General features: G+C 59.3%; 1 protein-coding gene across 1 annotated transcript; it reads left to right on the top strand.

Annotated features, from left to right (window-relative positions):
• Positions 1-751: 751 nt before the first annotated feature.
• IGSF9 (immunoglobulin superfamily member 9) lies at positions 752-18298 on the top strand. Its single transcript, XM_062193703.1, has 21 exons — positions 752-806; positions 2585-2842; positions 3072-3260; positions 7842-7994; positions 8656-8810; positions 9040-9157; positions 11322-11463; positions 11573-11718; positions 11797-11939; positions 13168-13308; positions 13850-13966; positions 14179-14329; positions 14450-14573; positions 14807-14982; positions 15150-15400; positions 15566-15650; positions 15741-15917; positions 16138-16180; positions 16485-17336; positions 17531-17649; positions 17862-18298. The coding sequence occupies exons 2-21, from the start codon at positions 2785-2787 to the stop codon at positions 18041-18043; spliced, it is 3522 nt and encodes a 1173-aa protein (XP_062049687.1). The 5' UTR covers positions 752-806; positions 2585-2784; the 3' UTR covers positions 18044-18298.
• Positions 18299-18587: the final 289 nt, after the last annotated feature.

Here is an 18587-nt window from a genome sequence, read left to right as displayed (position 1 = left end):
CCCGGGCTCGGGCCCCCCGGCAGCCGAGGATTCGTCAGGGCACTCCTCCCCTTTCAGTCTCCGGTGTCAGGATGTCCCTCCTGTCTACCCCCTGGGCCCGTTTTCTCCGGGTTGTTGGTGCTGGGAGCTGCCTCGGGAGCCGACTTGGCTCAGAGCGCAGTCTTCCCCAACTGCACACCGTGGGAGGCGCCCGGGCAGGATCTGGGAGCTTGCCAGTGTAGACAGGTATTTCCAGTCCGGCGAGGGAAAAAAATGGGTGGAGGTGGGGATGGCGCTGGTGGGAGGAGAGCGGATGGGCCGGAGCCCTGGGTGGATCCCCTGGGAGGAGGGCAGAGAGTCGCGCTCCCCGCCTGGCTCTCGGGGGCCCCCCGGCTCAGATTTCAGGCGTCGCGGCTCGTCGGTTAGGACAGAGAGGGTTGGAGGCAGGCTACTAACGAAGACGGGCGCGCTCGGAGTCTGCTCAGGGGCCGGCCCCCGCGACCCCCGGAGCACCGCCTGATCCGGCAGCCTCTCTTGGCAGGCGGCGGGAAGCGGCCCACTTGCCTTTGCCAGCTTGGTTGGACAGAGCTCCACGAGGGGGCGACCAGGAACCACGTGCCGCCGAGTCCTCTCCCGAAACTACAACTCCCAGGCGGCGCAGGGTCCCGCCCGCCTCGCCTCGCCCTCTGTCGGCGCCCATTGGCCGCCGCGGGAGGGGGCTAGGCGGTCTCCAGGGCGACGGGAGGCGCTCGGGGCATCCGAGGCGGGGAGGCGGGTCCGCCCCCTATTGTGTGGCTGCGGGAGTGGAGCCGAGCGGTGCAGAGCAGGTGAGGGCGGGAGCGTCCTGGGGGCATAGAAGTGGGGGTACTGGCGGGGGCGAGAAGAGCGGTGTAGAGTTGTGGGGGACCGCAGGAGGCGGGGAGCTCTGGAGAGAAGTGGGATTCTGTGGGGAGTAGAACTAGGGGAGTTCCGGGGAGTGAGGTGGAATCGTTGGTGGGCGAGCGGGGGTCCCGGGGAACTGGAGGCCGTCTGGCGGTAATACGGAGCAGTTCCCGGTGGGCTCCGAAGGCGCGAGGAGTTCCAGGGGGCCGGAGGATGCGGGGGAGAGGCGATTGCTGGGGTGGACATCAGAAGTGTATTGTGGGCTGAGGCAGGGATTCCGGGAGGGGAATTCCCGGGAGGAGAGGATGGGGGGGGGGGAGGGTGCATTTTCAGGGGGAGACCTGGAGGGGTCCCGCCGCAGTTGGAGATCGGGTGTGAGAGGGGTGAGAAGTGGGGATAACTGGGCAGGGAGTCCTGGGAGAATGGGGAGACTGGAAAGAGGAGTGGGGTGGAAATGGTGGGGGTTCGGGGGTTGGAAAGATCTTAGGAAATGCATCCCATTCTGGGGATGCTTGGGTCTCACCCAGTTGGCTCAGGAAAGAATTGGGGATTTCTACACTTGGAAAAAGGGGTTTTCAGGAAAGTATGGGATAGCCGGCTGGGGCAGCAGGAGGCAGGGGGAATGCCTGGGGGGAAATTGCCAGGAGTGAGTGAGATGTACCAGCCCTAAGTGGAGGCAGGGATCTGACTGGCATGTGGTGGATGTTTTATAGCCTGTGCTGAGCTGTGAGGTCGGGTGGAGGCCCCAGCACATTCCAGCCCGCCTTGCCCGGCCCAGGCTGCCCTGGGACCTGGTGGGTAAGACTTTCAGAAGTTCCTGCCCACCATGCCCAGGGCTCATTGTGTGCAACTGAGCGCCCACGGGCACTTCAACCACTCATGAAGCATGCCCCCAGGGTTGTGGAAGGGAGGGCTGGGCAAACTCAGCACCCTGAAGATGTTGGAGGGAAGGAGTGGGTGGAGTTGGGCTCAGGCATCTGGGCCTGGTACCTGGTGGAGGGAGAGCTGCCTGGCGGCATGAGGGAGAGGGTGGGCCAGCTGCCAACTCCAGGGCTTGCCCAGACCTGGGGGATGCTGCCTGGGCCCCAGACCAGCAGTTGAGGGAGGCAGCTCCTCCTCTCCGCTGTGCCTGGCTCACTCACTGCCAAAGCAGAATTGGGGAGGCTGAGTGGAGAAAGAGGAGGCCACAGGGTCCCCAGCTTCTAGCAGTCTTCACAGAGGATGGGGAAATAGAGCAAAAGGTTGTGTGTGTGTGGGGGTGCCCTAGGGGCCATTTGGGGAGGCGAGAACACTGAGGGGCCTGGATTCTAATGCCTTAGACTGGCCCCTGCTGCCTGAGCAGAGATCTTCAGGGTCTTGTTGGTCACAGAAGGGTGGAGATGAGAGGATGGGTTCCATCTTGCTGTCTGTGACCTTGTTAGCATCAGTAGTAAGGAAAGAGAAGAGACAGCCTGGGCCATGGGGGGTCTTAGTTTTCCATGCTTCCCTGAAAAATCTTCTTCCAAGTGTGGAAGCAGCCCCAACTCTCTCCCAGCTGTTTTCCAAGGCTCTTAGAAAACCCTTAGCACCCCCAGAATCCCTCTACTTTCCTTAAGATCTTCCCAACTCCCCTCTCCCCCTTACCTTGCTCCCAGTGCTGCCATGCTAGCTCTCATGTCTTCTGGGACGTCTTCTGGGCTCCAGGATTGGCCAGCCCTGTGTGTTGCCTTGCCTTTGCTTCTAGATCTGGTGGTTCTTGAGAGAACAGCGTCTGGAGGGGTTGCATGAGCCAAACCCTTAGAGTTTGGACGAGTGGGAGTGGAAAGCTGCTACGGAGGCCCATCAGCAGAAGCGACCCCAGCGTGCTGGGCAGAAGACCTCACTCGGCCCCTCCAACTGAGCTCCTGTGGCTAGGAGGGGCCGGGTAAGCGGGAGAGCTGGGCTATGGTTTGGTGCCTCAGTCTGGCCATCCTCAGCCTGATCATCAGCCAGGGGGCTGACGGTGAGTGGCATCCCTGGGGTTCAAGGACTCCCAACGGGTAGCTGGTGTCCCCCAAGAGCTTCTTTGTTAACACGGGAGGGGAGGGGAGGACTGGGGCTGGTCCTGGAGAAGTTGGGGGATCCTGCTGTCCCCCAGAGTCCTGGGGAGCCTACAGAGGTACGGATGGAGCCTCTTGTCCCAGCCCTGACTCCAGCCCCCCGCTGTGCCCTGCTGCCAACCCACCTTGCAGGTCGAGGGAAGCCTGAGGTGGTCTCTGTGGTGGGCCGGGCTGGGGAGAGTGTGGTGCTGGGCTGCGACCTGCTGCCCCCGGCCGGCCGGCCGCCCCTGCACGTCATCGAGTGGCTGCGCTTTGGATTCCTGCTTCCCATCTTCATCCAGTTTGGCCTCTACTCCCCGCGCATCGACCCTGATTACGTGGGTAAGACTTCTGCTTAGGAGGGAGGTAGAGTGGGGCCGAGGCTGCATATCAACTGCTCTGTGCCTGCCCCACTCTCACCCCTACCTCCGCTGTCTTGACCCTGTTTAACAGGCCCAGTTCTGTCCCCAGGCAGTGTTAATTCGCTTCAGGATCCTTTCATTTACACATGCTCGTGTGCATGCGCTTGCACAAGGTGATGGCTGTGCTGTTTGGAGCTCCAGGTAGTCTGTTCCAGAGGGGATCATCCCTGACTTGAGTAGGCACCCTAATTCGCTAACCACTCTTTCCAGGTCTCATCTTGAAACCTCCCAGATGGAAGGCCCCTCTTCCACAGTCTCCCCTACTATCTGCTCACTCCGTGTCCTCTCCTGTCCACTGTCTTCAGTCCTCGCTCAGTCTTCTAAGGGTGGGCGGATGGGCCACAGGGTGAATGGGGCTGCGGCCTCTCTGCTGCTCAGTGGAGGCTCAGCCTGATTCTTACTGCAGAAGGGCAGGTGCACATTGGGGCTGGGTGGGTGGCCTCACTCCCTGAAAGTCAGCGCCTGAATGGCACAGGGCTGGGGTGCTGCCTCGGGGTGGGGTGGGCTCCTGTGCAGACTTGGCCCCCCTGCAGCCTTCTGCTGTGCCCCAGCTGGCTCCCTCGAGTGGCTCAGCCTCTTTCCAATCCCAGATGGAGCCTTAATCTGAGCGGTTTAGCTACACTGCTCAGAGGGCCTTGTGGGAGGTCCAAGGATGGGCCTGGGCTGCTGGGCCAGAGAGAGCCCTGTTGTCCCCTCCTCGGAGGGGAGGCCCAGGGAAGGCCACCTGGGTGTGGATGGTGGGCTCCCCGCCTTTTCCCTCTTTGGTTTGAATCCTGAGGGAAGCCCTGGGATTGGCTGAGCTCTTGCCACGGGGTGGGCTGAGCAGAGAGAGGAGGAGGCGCAGGCAGGTGCTTCGCAAGGGAAGAGTTTATTTTCGAGTGGGGGCAGTTATTGGCAAACAGCCTGGTGGGAGTGTGTGTGTGTGTGTGTGTGTCTACACAAGCCCTGTGGGAACGGTGAGAGCCGACCTCAATTAGTGCAGTGGAGAAAAACGGCTTGTGCCCACCAGCCCCCTCCCTCCCTGCCTCTGGCCGCACTGGCCTGGGAGGGGTTTGGGGCTACCCTGGGAGGGGCTGAGGCTGGGCAGATTGACAGCGCCCCCAGCCTTGGGGAGAAGGAGGGGGCAAGGCAAGCGGGAGGTGCAGGAGAGGTGGGAGAAGGGCTTTTCCTGGGGCCCCACCAGGGAGATGTGAAACTTTTCCTTTGCTCTAGCTTCTGTCTTGTCTTGAAGTGCCTCAGGTGGACAAGCCACTGGGCACTGGTGACTTCATGACCAGTGGGTTTTCCTTTGGTTCCTGTGTCGTTCTTTTAGCCACAAGGGCTGTAAGCAGCAACCTGTAGGGCTTTCTTACCACCTCTACTCTCTGTTCCCACCCCTGCTTGCCTGGAGCTCTTGGTCAGGTCTGAACTGGTCTAGGGGAGTCAGGACCCCCGCAGGGAGGCCCCTGAGCCCATTAACCCTTTGACTGCCTCACAGTGTGGAAGGGGCCTCTCAGCCTTTGTGTAGGGGACTCCGGACTGCAGTTGCTAAGCAACAGGAGGTGGAGGTTGCTAAGGACAATGCCGTTCTGTCATAAACTCTCTGGCCAGTGGAGGGGAGATGGGCTTGGGACTGTGCGTGAGACTGGTGGCCTAGAATGTGTGGGGAGCCACGGGAATGGGGACGGCTGTTGAGCATGGTGGGAAAGCTTCCAGTCTGAGGATTCTAGAAGCCATCCAGCAGAGGAGACTGGGTCGACAAACTAATGCGAAAGTAGCAAAAAGCAGCATAAAGCAAGCGAGAGCGAAAGGTTAGGATTCAAGCAGGGTGTCGAGTGCTCAGCTTGGTGTGAAACTGTCATCGGCACCCTGGTCCCAGGCTTCCCCAGCTCTCCTGGGAGAGCTCTCCAACCAAGTCTTTGCATCCCTGGGACAGGCCTTAAGTCTTTGGCTTTGGTGCTCCATTTTGGGGGGGCGTTATTAAGATGTCTCCTGCATTTTCTCAGTGGCCTGAGTTACTTGGTATAATCTGGTTATCTCAGTCTCCATCAAGAACTCCCACAGTCACTCTAGTGACTTCCCCTTATTCCCTTTTATCCTCCCAAATCCTCTCTTCTGCCTAATGCAAGTCTCCCAGAAGCCTTCCTTACTCCTCTGGCTGCATGGTGCAATGTCTGGGCATGGTTAGCACCACTGAATTTCTGAGAGTATAGAGGGTATACACCTGCTTGTCTACCTGAGTATGGGTTCCCTGACTCCTGAAAGCTTGAGATAGAGACAAGGCTCTGGTTTCCTACATGTACCCCGGCACTGGGAAGATCCAAAGTCCATTGGGAAAGGCAGACTTCTGGTGGGCGGAGGAATCAGGGGAACTTGGGAATGCTGCCCCTGGACACCTCCCTGCTCTTCTGCAACATCCAGATCCAGCAGCCCATGTCTCACAGAGCAGTTAGGGCACAGAGTATGCTCCACTGGATATCCTGATAAGCAGACATTTGAGACGGTTACCCATGGGCTCCCAGCATCTCTGGAGTGAGAATACACAGATGATGCTTGGTGCCTTGAACATCACTGGATCTTACCCGCAGAGCTGCATGGAGAGAGCACACTGCATGTGGGAACTGGCCTGGTTTTGTTACTTACCACCCATGGACAGAAACTTAACATTAATTCCTTCATCTGTAATGGAATTCTTGAGAAGATTAGTAACAATGTCTAATACTTACTATGTGGCCTATACTCAGTCTCTTTCCTTCCTTCTCTGTAGCGCTAGGTCAACATAATGAAGTGCTACTATTCTGTGGGACATAGAAGAGGTGACAGTCATACAGTTATGGGCATAGAAGAGATCCTCAGGGCTAAGTGGGCAGGCAGCTTGGGGTTCCTGAGGAGTCCTACGGGGAAGGGGGGGGTTGGTAGAGGGTATGGTTATGTTAAATATTTACCTGCTGGGCCTAGTCTTATCTCAGGGAGGGAAGTTAAACATCCAGCCCTGTAAGCAGGTCCACCCATACCAGAGAATCCACACCCCTGGAACACATTCTTAGGGGGGCAAAAAAAAAAAAAAAGACCCTTGCCTAAGATCACCAAGTCAGCCTCAGCTTGGTCATTCTCTTCACTCAGCTCTCTTTCGGCAAAGTCACTCAGGAGGTAGAACAGATTGGAGGAGTGAATGTACCAGCAGCTCCAGGGAGGGCTGAGGTGGGTGCAGGGCTAAAGGACTTTTCCTACCCCACAGGCTGTAGCAAGTGTCATCTGTCCATCTCAGAGGCCAAGGTCAGGGTGGGCAATAGGGGAGAAGGTTGTGGGCAGGAAGACTTGCTAGTTATCTGTCGGAGTAGCCCAGGTGAGAGATCCTACAGGTGTCAAGGTGAATACATAAGAAATGAACATATTTAGGAGGTGGGATTGAGCAAGTATGTAGCTGTGGGATAATAGAGGAATCCAGGTGATAGCAAGTTTCTGGTCGGCTGACTCGGGGCGGGTGGTGCTGTCCACTGATGCAGGGAGAGGTTACTAGATAAGGCACAAGGCCAGACTTGGGTGCAGCCCTCTGATCTCAAACCTTGGGCCCATTCATTTGTTCAATAGCCTCTATCCGAGCACTCACGGATGCCAGGCACCGTGCTGCCTTCCTTCCCTACCCTCTCTCTCCCCTCCATGCCTCCCCAGGGTTTTTCTGTTCTCTCACTGTTCTAGACGAGGAAACTGAGTTAGATAGCTCACCCAGCGGGGTACACAGAAGATCTGGGCTCGTGCCTAGGTCCATCTGGCTCCCAAGGGGCGCCTTTCTCACCAGGCTGCACTGCCAGGGGCCTGAGAAGCTGTCTGGGATGTGGGCTCCCATCAGAGGAGGGTGCTGAGGGTGCCCGCAGCCTGAGCCTGATGGCATGGTGTGGGTGCTGAGGGTGGAGAGGAGCTGTCTGCCTGGGCTGTGGTTGTGTGGCTTTGTGGAGCTGTTCAGTCAGCCGGGACTGGAGTGCCCTGGGGCGCGGAGGGGCTGGGCGGAGAGGCTGCTGACTTTGCTGCCTGGCTGGGCTGGACTCTGGCCACCCTAAGGCGCTTAGGCTGCTGATAATAGCCCTAGGGGATTAGGGGCTTTGGCAGGCGGGGTCTGGGGCCCTGCTAGGGCCCCAAACACTGCTGAGGCTTCCGGACTCGAGGGAGTCCCTGTGTTGCTTTCCCAAAAACAGCGCCCTTTGTAGGTGGACTAAGATTCCCGGTGGGGGGGGAGGGGAGTGCTTGGCCCTCCCCTCCCCAGAACAGTCCAGGAAGCATTGGTCGGAGCAGTTCATCCACCTGCTGCCTCCTGGGTGTCTGTCTATTCAAAGTCAGACTTGACATGGTCAGAAGAGCTGAACGCAGGGCGCTGCCCTCAGTGATCCCAACCCCATCTGTGCCTCTGCAGACCCTGCTCTCAGCATACCTGGGCAGACTGAGACTGCTCTTGACCATTGTGCCCAGGGGCTTGGGGCTCCCACGGGGTCCCTTCAGCACCTTTGATTCGGGGCCCCTTCCTCAGGACGAGTCCGGCTGCAAAGGGGGGCGTCACTGCAGATCGAGGGGCTGCGGGTGGAAGACCAGGGCTGGTACGAGTGCCGCGTGCTCTTCCTGGACCAGCACAGCCCCGAAGAGGACTTTGCCAACGGCTCCTGGGTGCACTTGACAGTCAACTGTATGAAGCTGGGGAGCAAGGGAGGGGAGGGCCACGGTGGGGACCCCTGGCTGGAGGGAGAAAGGGGAAGAGGGAGTTCTCTTTCCATCCCACAAGCAGTTCCAGGACCCCCTCCCTTCCGGACACCCCCTGGTTGCTCAGTGGTTGTGTTTTCCCCTCCCCCCTCTCCCACCCTTTTTCAGTTCTTCAAATCTGAATCAAAGCAGCCTTCTAGGTCTCTGTCGGGAACTTCCTCCTCCTCTCCCCTTCTGCCTCCCTGACCCGGGAGATAGGTTGGTGGGTGGGTGGGGAGCCCCTTGGTCTGTGTGTGGAATACAACACTTTGTGTTTTTAAAACACCTTGTCACATTAATTCTGTCTCACCCTAAGGAGGGAGGGCACAGTCACTCTTCCTGTTCCACAGGTGGGAGGGAGCGGGGCTCCCAGGGGCTCGGTTGTGCCCCTCATTAGCAGCATCAGAGTCCTGGCTTCCTGACTCCCAGAACAGTGCAGCCTGTGATCACTGGCCCAAGCCAGCGCGTGGGAATGGGCCGCTGCCTGCCTTATGTGGCCCAGAGCTAGACGGTGACGGCTGCAGCCCTGAGCGGTCCCTGGCCCTTGCACAATGCTCTTCCAGCTGCGAACCCCTCTGGCAACCCCTGATGCCTCTCTCCCCCCGCAGCACCCCCTCAATTCCAGGAGACGCCTCCCCTGGTGCTGGAAGTACAGGAACTGGAGCCTGTCACCCTGCGCTGTGTGGCCCGCGGCAGCCCCCAGCCTCACGTGACTTGGAAACTCCGAGGACAGGACCTTGGCCAGGGCCAGGGTCAAGTGCAAGTGAGTCTTGGGGCAGAGTGGGCCAGCTAGCGTGTGAAGGGAGGATGGGGACCTGGGAGTAGAGCTGGAGGACTGAGTGGGTCGGGCCTGGGAAGAGGTGGGACAGAGGAGGGGCTTTGCATTAGCTGCCCAGAGCCTGGGGTGCTGCCTCCCTCTGCTGGCCAGCCTTGGAAGTACAGGGTCTGAGGCTGTGACTAGAGGGACCTGCCTTACCCAACTCCTTCCCCAGGTGCAGAACGGGACGCTGTGGATCCGGCGGGTGCAGCGTGGCAGCTCTGGGGTCTATACCTGCCAGGCCTCCAGCACCGAGGGCAGCGCCACCCATGCCACCCAACTGCTGGTGCTAGGTTCTCTGTGGGGAGGGCTGGAACCAGGGCTTCCTGTGTGGGAGGATTGGGACCTGTGGCTCAGGAGGCACACAGCAGGGTGGGAAGACTTGTGCCATGGGAGGTGAGGGGGCTGTGGCATAAGCTGTTGCCTGAAACCAGCATCTTCACTTAGTTTTTTTTTTTAAGATTATTTATTTATTTGAAAGGCAATGTGACAGAAAAGGAGAGGGGCGAGAGGAAAACAGATATCAAAGGGGAGAGAGAGAGAGTCTTCTCTCTGCTGGTTCACTCCCCAAATGGCCACAACAGCTGGGGCTGAGCCAGGCTGAAGTCAGGAGCCAGAAGCCTCTTCCATGTTTCCCATGTGGGTGTGGGGGTCCACGCACATGGGCCATCTTGTGCTGCTTTCCCAGGTGCATTAGCAGGGAGCTGGATTGGAAGCAGAGAAAACAGAACTTGAACTAACACCCTGATATGGGATGCCACTGTTGCAAGCTGTGGCTTAACCTGCACCACAATGCCAGCCCTGGCGCATCTTAAAAGAAAGAATCAATAGTCAAATAACCACTTAGTACTCAACAATGTTACAGTGAACAGGGGGCATGCATGGACACCACGTGACACCACGGAGCCCTATTCTCATCTCTATCAACGACTGTTACTGGAATTCAGTTGGGCTCAGCTGAGCACAGCTAACCTGGCTGAGACCTTCCCTTTAGAAGGAATGCGTTGGCCTCACTGTATCCCTGGGTTCCATATCCATGCATTCCAGCAGCCATGGATTGAAAATATTTGGGGGGGCCAGCACTGTGGCTCAGCGGGTTAACGCCCTGGCCTAAAGCACCGGCATCCCATATGGCACTGGTTCTAGTCCCGGCTGCTCCACTTCTGATACAGCTCTCTGCAATGGCCTGGGAAAGCAGTAGAAGATGGCTCAAGTGCTTGGGTCCCTGCACCCATGTAGGAGATCCAGAAGAGGCTCCTGGCTCTTGGCTTCAGATCGGCATAGCTCCGGCCATTGCGGCTAATTGGGAAGTGAACCAGTGGATGGAAGACCTCTCTCCTTCCTCTCTCTCTCTCTCTCTCTCTCTCTCTCTCTCTCCTCTCTCCTCTCTTCTCTCTGTGTAACCCTGACTTTCAAATAAATAAATAAATCTTAAAAAAAATAGAAAATATTTGAGGGGGAAAAGCCCACACTGATACTGAACATGTACAGGCCTTTTTTTCTTGTCATTATTTCCTAGACAGTATAACAACTGTTTACATGGTATGTATGGAGTCTTGGGTATTGTAAATAAGCAAGAGATGATTTAAAGCATCCGGGCGGCTGGTGTAGGTTCTATGCACATACAGTTGAGCACCCACAAATCGTTGTAGCCATGGGTGGGGGTGTCCAGGAACCAATTCCCAAGGGCACCAAGGGATGACTGTGTGAGGCCTGCACTCTACCTTCACTGCGGCCTGTCATCTATCTATACAGCCACGTGTTGCTCTCCATGGTGCTATAAGGAGGGCAGTACCCAGTCATTAAAGGCACATTAAAGGCATTAAAGGCACTGCTCCTGGTGTCAGGAGCAGTGGCACTGCAGCAGTCACAGGCATTTTGCAGGAGGTATGTGGCTTGGCCAGGCCCTCGGGAAAGACATTCCAGACTGAGAGGTTTAGAGAGCAAAAGGCGTGAGCATGGCAGGAGGACAGCCAGCTGCCCTCCGAGAGGACTCCCGAGGCACAAGTGGACAGGTGGTTGTCCAGGCAGGGGGACTGGGTCACAGGGCTCCAGAAGGCTGAGTAAAACAAAGTGTGAGCTTAATGTGGTAGGAGCCAGGGGCTGGCTGCAGGTTCTCGAGCAGACTTCTGTGGCCAAAGGGGACAGTTCTGGCATAAGGGAGCCTGGAGTTGGGTTGCTGCAGCACCTGGGGGCAGCTGGGTGGGGGTGGGAGGCACTGAAGTGATTTAGGGTGTGACAGGCAGGACAGGGGCTGATAGGCAGGGGATTTCATCCCGTGGGTGGGAGAACTTGGGAAGGGGAATGAGTGTGGGGAGAGAAGGGATTTGTTCCATGGAAAGGAAGTTTCCCCCAGGCCCTGCGAGAGCCAGCCCTATGTTCCAGATGTGGAAGTGGCTTGAGGTTCTGGGGAGCCCTCCGGCTGAAGCCACTTCCCTCCTCTCGTGCTCCCCACAGGAGCCCCCATCATCGTGGTGCCCCCCAGGAACAGCACGGTCAACGCCTCCCAGGATGTGTCCCTGGCCTGTCAGGCTGAGGCGTACCCTGCTAACCTTACCTACAGCTGGTTCCAGGACGGCACCAATGTCTTCCATATTAGGTATGGCTGCCCACAAGAGGAGCAGGGGAGGCAAGAACTTGGTGCACAGTCTTGGGGAGCCCCTTGGCTGGCCCAGCCTGGCCTCCTCCTCACACATGCCATGTTACAGCCGCATGCAGTCCCGAGTGCGGATACTGGTGGATGGGAGCCTGCGGCTACAGTCGGCCCAGCCTGATGACGCTGGCCGCTACACCTGTGTGCCCAGCAACGGCCTCCTACACCCGCCTTCTGCCTCCGCCTACCTCACTGTGCTCTGTAAGCCTGATCACGGCCCCTTCCCTGCCTGCCGCCCTCCCCTGGGCCTGTCCCCTCATTTGCAACTGTTTTCTCCAGACCCAGCCCAGGTGACAGCAATGCCTCCTGAGACACCCCTACCCGTGGGCATGCCAGGGGTGATCCGGTGTCCGGTTCGTGCCAATCCCCCACTGCTCTTTGTCAGCTGGACCAAGGATGGGCAGGCCTTGCAGCTGGACAAGGTATAGACTTGGGGTAGGGAGTAGAGAGATCTTAGCTTAATGTTATGCTGGTCAGAAGGACAGCTGGGGTGGAGTTGGCTCCATTTAATTCAGTTCACTGACATGGGAACATACACTTCTCACAAGATATTGTGCTGGGGCCAACAGGCATCCATCCTTAGGGTCAGAGGGAGGGAAAGCAATGTAGACACTTTGCTAGGCGACCACAGATGGACAAGTGCCCACCTCTTCGGCCTGGCTGAGGATAGATCAGTGACAAGTTCTGGGACTTCTAGAGTAGACCTGGAAGGCTGGATGTCAGTCCATGCAGAAAGCGGGCCCAGAGGCAGGACACAGTGTAGTACATGTCTGGACAAAGGAATCGTGCATTTGGTGGGAGCCACAGTGCTTGCAGGGACATGAATGGTGCAGAGAAGGCTGGAAAGACAGGCTGGGGCCAAATGGAAGAACTGCCGACGCTGGGCTAATATCACCTCATTCCAAGGTGATTGGGATCTTTTGCTTGTCTGCAGAAACTCTAAATTCCTTGAGGCCTGGCATTGCATCTCTTAATTGTAGTGTCCTCTGGGCTTCCACGGTTGTAGTACTCAATACATTTTTGTTGGATGTTTAGGAAAAAAAAAGTCTAAAGACAGCTGGAGCCAGTGAAGCCTCTTTCAGCAATGGTGGGCCAGCACCAGAGACATGATTAGAGGCTGAGTTTGGGGTTGGTTCTAGAGCTGTTGAAATGGCCCAGAAGAGAGGGCAGGAAGTCTGGGTTAGCGAGGAGGCCATGAAGGTGGATAGACTCTCGTGCCCAGACCAAAGGGCTTTCCGGGATGTCTTGCTTGGGAAGGGAGAGTGAAGGAGTGGGAGGGGTTCCTCTAGCAAGGCGGGCAGAGATTTTCATATAGGAAAGGAGCTGGTTTAGGATAAAAATGGAGGATTTCGTCATGGAGCACTGGCTGGACAGTCAGGTGAGGCCCCAGCAGGCAGGGAGGCCCCTCCCCCCAATGTGTGCCATTCACACTGTCATTTTCTGAGTGACACCCCTGGAGTTGTGCAGTCACGGCCTCACCCGTGGGAAGTGGCCTCTCTGGAGGAATGGGATGCCGCGGGCGGGCGCACCTGGACTAGAGGTGTGGGTTTCCAGCACCACCTCCTTCTCTTGTTTGGCCTGTCTCTGTCCCTGTCCCTGTCCTGCCTTGCTGAGTTCCTGTCTCCATTGCTCTTCTCCTCCGCTCTCCAGTTCCCAGGCTGGTCCCAGGGCACAGAAGGCTCGCTGCTCATTGCCCTGGGAAATGAGGATGCCCTGGGAGAGTACTCCTGCACCCCCTACAACAGTCTGGGTACTGCCGGGCCCTCCCCCGTGACCCGCGTGCTGCTCAAGGTGAGGCCCTGGGGTGGAAGAGGTGTGTTAAGTCTGGGCTGACGTGTGGGGGTAGTGTTGGGGGGAACAGGGCACATCTAGAGAGGGGCTTCCTTCCAAGTCTCTGTTAACCATAGAGGCCACAGCAGTTGGCAGATGCCATTCCAGTGGATTCTGCAAGAATGGTGTAGGGAGGTGAGCCATCAATCACAACGATCCATGGAGTGGGCTGGCCTGTCCACCCCAGCTTGCACTAACCAGGGCTCTGCTGCTTCCCTTGGGAACTCTGAGGAAGGGAGCAAAGGGGTGGGAGGAGGGGTGTTGTGCAGAGGGGTGTGCGTCTCCTGAGAGTCCTGCCCTGGCCCATCGATGCTTTATCTGCCCCAGTATTTCCCTCCAGCCTATGTGCTGGGCGACAGAGACACAGAGCAGAGAGAAGTTGTGAGGCGGAGAAAGTGAGGTTGGGACCAGGGATAGGATGTGACAGACGGAGCCCAGAGAGGGGGCGGCCTTTGAGAGGGATGGGAAACAGGACCCTCCCAATGCTACATCTGGCCCACAGGCTCCCCCAGCCTTTGTAGAACGGCCCAAGGAAGAATATTTCCAAGAAGTAGGGCGGGAGCTACTCATTCCCTGCTCCGCCCAGGGAGACCCCCCTCCTACAGTCTCCTGGGCCAAGGTAAGGCTTCTGACCCTGCTCAGCTTCCATCTGTGCCCGCTGCACCCCTGCCTCTTCATACCCCAGGGCATTTGTGGGAAGGAGGAGGGTGGGGGGAGGAGAGGACTGCAGGGGCAGGGCGGGGAGGAAAGCACGGTTGCCCGGAGAGATGCGTGGCACCCTTGGTGAGGGGTGGCCGCGTGTGTCCTCAGGCCTGACCAGTGCTTCTGTAGGTGGGCCGGGGGCTGCGGGGCCAGGCCCAGGTGGACAGCAACAGCAGCCTCGTCCTGCGACCACTGACCAAGGAGGCCCACGGGCGCTGGGAATGCAGTGCCAGCAATGCGGTGGCCCGAGTGGCCACCTCCACAAACATCTACGTGCTGGGTTAGTGCCTGGTGTGGCCCAGGGCTTGGGGGAGACCTGTGGGACAGGACACAGGTCCTGATGATGGGTGGGGGCCAGGGTTATGTGAGCAGCATCCCTCCTTCCACTCCCCCTACTCAGGCACCAGCCCCCATGTGGTCACCAATGTGTCCGTGGTGCCTTTGCCCAAGGGTGCCAACGTCTCCTGGGAGCCTGGCTTTGACGGTGGCTATCTGCAGAGATTCAGTGTCTGGTACACCCCACTGTGAGTGGCATGCCCTGCCATCCCCCAGGCCAGCCTCACCTCTCTACCCTGAATCCCCCTGGCCCTCTGTCCTTCCTTCCTCCCCTCTATCTCTGCCTTGTTCAGATGTTCAGAGCCCAGGTCCTGAAACCTTTGATGGCTGAGTGGATGGGGGAGGCCAGCTCCGTGGACCTCACGCCTTCTCAGTCTTCCCAGTTCATGACGTGTTCCCCCCATTTCTCCATGCCCCCCAGGGCCAAGCGTCCTGACCGAGCCCACCACGATTGGCTCTCCCTGGCAGTGCCTGTGGGCGCTGCTCACCTCCTGGTGCCAGGGCTGCAGCCCCACACCCAGTACCAGTTCAGCGTCCTGGCTCAGAACAAGCTGGGAAGTGGGCCCTTCAGCGAGATCGTCTTGTCTGCCCCTGAAGGTGAGCACGCCCTCTCGTCCCAGAGCTTCTAAGACAAGGTAGGGAAAGCCAGGATATGGGAAGCCCCCGTGGGTTAGGGCACAGGTGTGTGGAAGGGCTGGGGTGGGGGGAGCAGGATGAGGGGCACTGGGCATCCCTGGTCTCACATGCCTCTCTGTCTCACTCAGGGCTTCCTACTACACCACCTGCCCCCCAGCCGCCCCCAACAGAGATGCCGCCTCCCTTGTCCCCTCCCCGAGGTCTGGTGGCAGTGAGGACACCCAGGGGTGTCCTCCTGCATTGGGATCCCCCAGAACTGGTCCCTCAGAGACTGGATGGCTATGTCCTAGAGGGACGGCAAGGCTCCCAGGGCTGGGAGGTGCTGGACCGGGCTGTGGCGGGCACAGACGTACAGCTGCTGGTGCCAGGCCTCATCAAGGTATGTGCAGGAGGCTCGGTTCCGGCTCCCCAAACCCTACCTTCTCACCCTGAGACTCCCTCTCGCATCTTACCTCACTCTCACCTCCCAACTGCAACGACTGGGGCCCGGGTGGGCGGTACCAGGCACTGACCCCATTCCTGGAAACCCACCTCCCACCCCCAGGATGTTCTCTACGAGTTCCGCCTCGTGGCCTTTGCGGGGAGCTATGTCAGCGATCCCAGCAACTCCGCCAACGTCTCCACCACCGGTGAGAACCTGGCGGGAGGGACCGGCGCGGGGCTGCAAGGGTCCGGAACCGGCCAAGCGCTCTGACCCTCCAATGTTCCGGCCCTGCCAGGCCTGGAGGTCTACCCATCGCGCACTCAGCTGCCGGGCCTCCTGCCCCAGCCGGTGCTGGCCGGCGTGGTGGGCGGGGTCTGCTTCCTGGGCGTGGCCGTCCTCGTGAGCATCCTGGCCGCCTGCCTCATGAACCGGCGCAGGGCCGCCCGCCGCCGCCGCAAGCGGCTGCGCCAAGGTAAGGCGGCGCCGCTGTGGGCCCTGTCCTGAGCTCCTGTCCCCCAGAGGTTCAACTCCGAGCCTGTGCGGTCCGCGTGCGCTCATACAGTCCTGCATCTGGGCTTGGCGACCCGGTACCCCAGCCACGTGGGGTTTGCACGCCTGGTATGCGGCAGGGGGTCTGCACCGCGGGCCTGGTGGTTCTGCCTGTGTCACCTCGTGTGTACATGCCCTTGCAGATCCACCCCTCCTCTTCTCTGCACCAGGGAAGTCAGCTCCGCGGTAAGTTGCCCCATTCCTGTGGCTTGCTTCGGCCCTCACAGTGGCTGTCCCGGGATCCTCTGCCGCTTTTTGGGCACCTTTAGAAGAGGAGGGGGGGCCGAATGGAAGGCAGTGCAGGGGGCCCAGCTCAGGCCGTCCCGTGTTGCCTGTGCCCTCACCTCTCCCCGTGCCCTGTGTTGGTGCTGTCCACACCTGCTCTCCCTAGCCCTGTCCTTTTGTGCTCCAGACCTCTCGAGGCCTGACCCTGGCTCCTGAGAGGGGGACGGGCGCCCTCCTACAGACCCGGATCTCCTGTCCTCCCTAGCTCTGCTCCCGGCTCTGGCAGCCCCGACAGCGTGGCGAAGCTGAAGCTCCAGGGATCCCCAGTCCCCAGCCTGCGCCAGAGTCTACTCTGGGGAGAGCCCGCCCGCCCCGCCACCCCCCACCCAGACCCGCCACCTAGCCGGGGACCCTTGCCTCTGGAGCCCATTAGCCGGGGCCCAGATGGGCGCTTTGTGATGGGACCCACCGTGGTGCCCCCACAAGAAAAGCCGGGCGCAGAGCGGGCAGAACCTCGGACGCCAGCCCGGCGGCTGGTCAGGTCCTTTGACTGTAGCAGCAGCAGCCCCAGTGGGGCACCCCAGCCCCTCTGCATTGCAGACATCAGCCCCGTGGGACCCCCTCCGGCAGCCCCGCCCAGTCCCCTGCCGGGTCCCGGACCCCTGCTCCAGTACCTGAGCCTGCCCTTCTTCCGAGAGATGAATGTGGATGGAGACTGGCCCCCCCTTGAGGAGCCCCGCCCCGCTCCGCCTCCAGATTACATGGATACCCGGCCCTGCCCCGTGTCATCTTTCCTTCGCCCCCCAGACTCCCCCTCCAGAACAGGTCTTCCTGGGGCTATAGTGGGGGCTGGGGCCGCCTCCGAACCCCCCTACACAGCCCTGGCTGACTGGACTCTCAGGGAGCGGTTGCTGCCAGGCCTTCTCCCCGCTGCCCCTCGGGGCAGCCTCACCAGCCAGAGCAGCGGGCGAGGCAGTGCCTCCTTCCTGCGGCCCCCATCCACAGCGCCCTCTGCTGGAGGCAGCTACCTCAGTCCTGCTCCAGGGGACACCAGCAGCTGGGCCAGCGGTCCTGAGAGGTGGACCCGAAGGGAGCATGTGATGACAGTCAGCAAGAGGTAAGGACGGTCCCTGGCCACCCCTGCCCTTACTGCAGCCCTGCCCCATGGTACCAGACATCCTCAATACCCTGTGCCTCTGGCTCCAGTCCCACTCCGGACTTTTGCTGAGGTCCAGGGATTTTCACAGGGGAGCCCTTGGCCCAACCCGAGTGTGATGATCCCCTCTCTTCCTTCGCCCGCACTGTTAACAGGAGGAACACATCTGTGGATGAAAACTACGAATGGGACTCAGAATTCCCTGGGGACATGGAATTGCTGGAGACCTTGCACCTGGGCCTGGCACGGAGACCTGAAGTGGAGCCCGAGCTAGGTGTGTGAGCCCTTTGGAAAGGCAGGCACTCCTGGCTGCGTGTCCCCCTGCAGGACCCGGCCATCCCATCTGTGCCTGTGCCCCAGTTCCTCTGCTCCGGACTGTCTTGTTCCTTGGCTCACGCAGGCTGGAAGGTCCCAGGGAGCTTCATGGCTGAGCACCCTGGGGGATCTTGAGGCTCCTTCCCTCACTGTCCTGCCTTCTTCTTGCAGGCATAAAAAGTCCAGAGGAGGGCTGCCTGCTGGATGCAGCCCGTGCGTCTGGCCCCGAGGCCCGCTGTGCTGCCCTCCGGGAGGAATTCTTGGCTTTCCGCCGCCGCCGAGACGCCTCCAGGGCCCGGCTGCCAGTCTGCCGGCAGCCAGCCCCCCACCCTGAACAGGCCACTCTGCTGTGAACACCCCTAACACGAGCCTGGACAAAGGCTTGTGGACCCCCAGTAAGACTTCGCTCCCTCCTGCCCCATGGTGCCCAACAGAACCTCACTGGGCTAGGGTGAGCTTGGTGTGAGATGTACACCCTTCCGTGCTGGTGCCCTGGGCGACTGTGGGGATTGGCACAGGGATCCTAGATCTGCCCCTTGTGTGTGTGTGTGCGTGCGCACACACGTGTGTGTGGTGCCGGTGGTGTGGGTGAAGTTTTTTACAGGTAAATAAAGAAAGTGAAAAAAGTTTCTGTGTGTAACCTGGTTTTGAATCTGAGGGAGAGGTGGGAAAATCCTTACAGAGGAGGAGAATCGTCCTGAACAAGTAGGGGTGCGTGCAGCGGCATTCCAGAAGCATTTACTGGGGCAGGCACCTGGTAGAGTAGCTAAGGTGCCACAGGGGACTCCCCCATCCTTTATCAAGCCTGGGTTCAAATCCTGGCGCTGCTTCCTGCTAATGTGCACAGTGGGAGGCAGTGCTAATGGCTCAGGTACTTGGGTCCCTGCCACCCACTGG

The sequence above is a fragment of the Lepus europaeus genome, chromosome 5, assembly GCF_033115175.1.
Source record: "Lepus europaeus isolate LE1 chromosome 5, mLepTim1.pri, whole genome shotgun sequence".
NCBI lineage: Eukaryota > Metazoa > Chordata > Mammalia > Lagomorpha > Leporidae > Lepus > Lepus europaeus.
This window is presented reverse-complemented; position numbering and strand designations above follow the sequence as displayed.

Bases quoted from the DNA above. Each gene is read 5' to 3' on its own strand.
- IGSF9 (XM_062193703.1), top strand. From the start codon at position 2,785: ATGGTTTGGTGCCTCAGTCTGGCCATCCTCAGCCTGATCATCAGCCAG. The intron at 13,967-14,178 runs GTAAGGCTTCTG...GTGCTTCTGTAG, and splicing joins CTACAGTCTCCTGGGCCAAG to GTGGGCCGGGGGCTGCGGGG. The intron at 17,650-17,861 runs GTGTGTGAGCCC...TTCTTCTTGCAG, and splicing joins TGAAGTGGAGCCCGAGCTAG to GCATAAAAAGTCCAGAGGAG.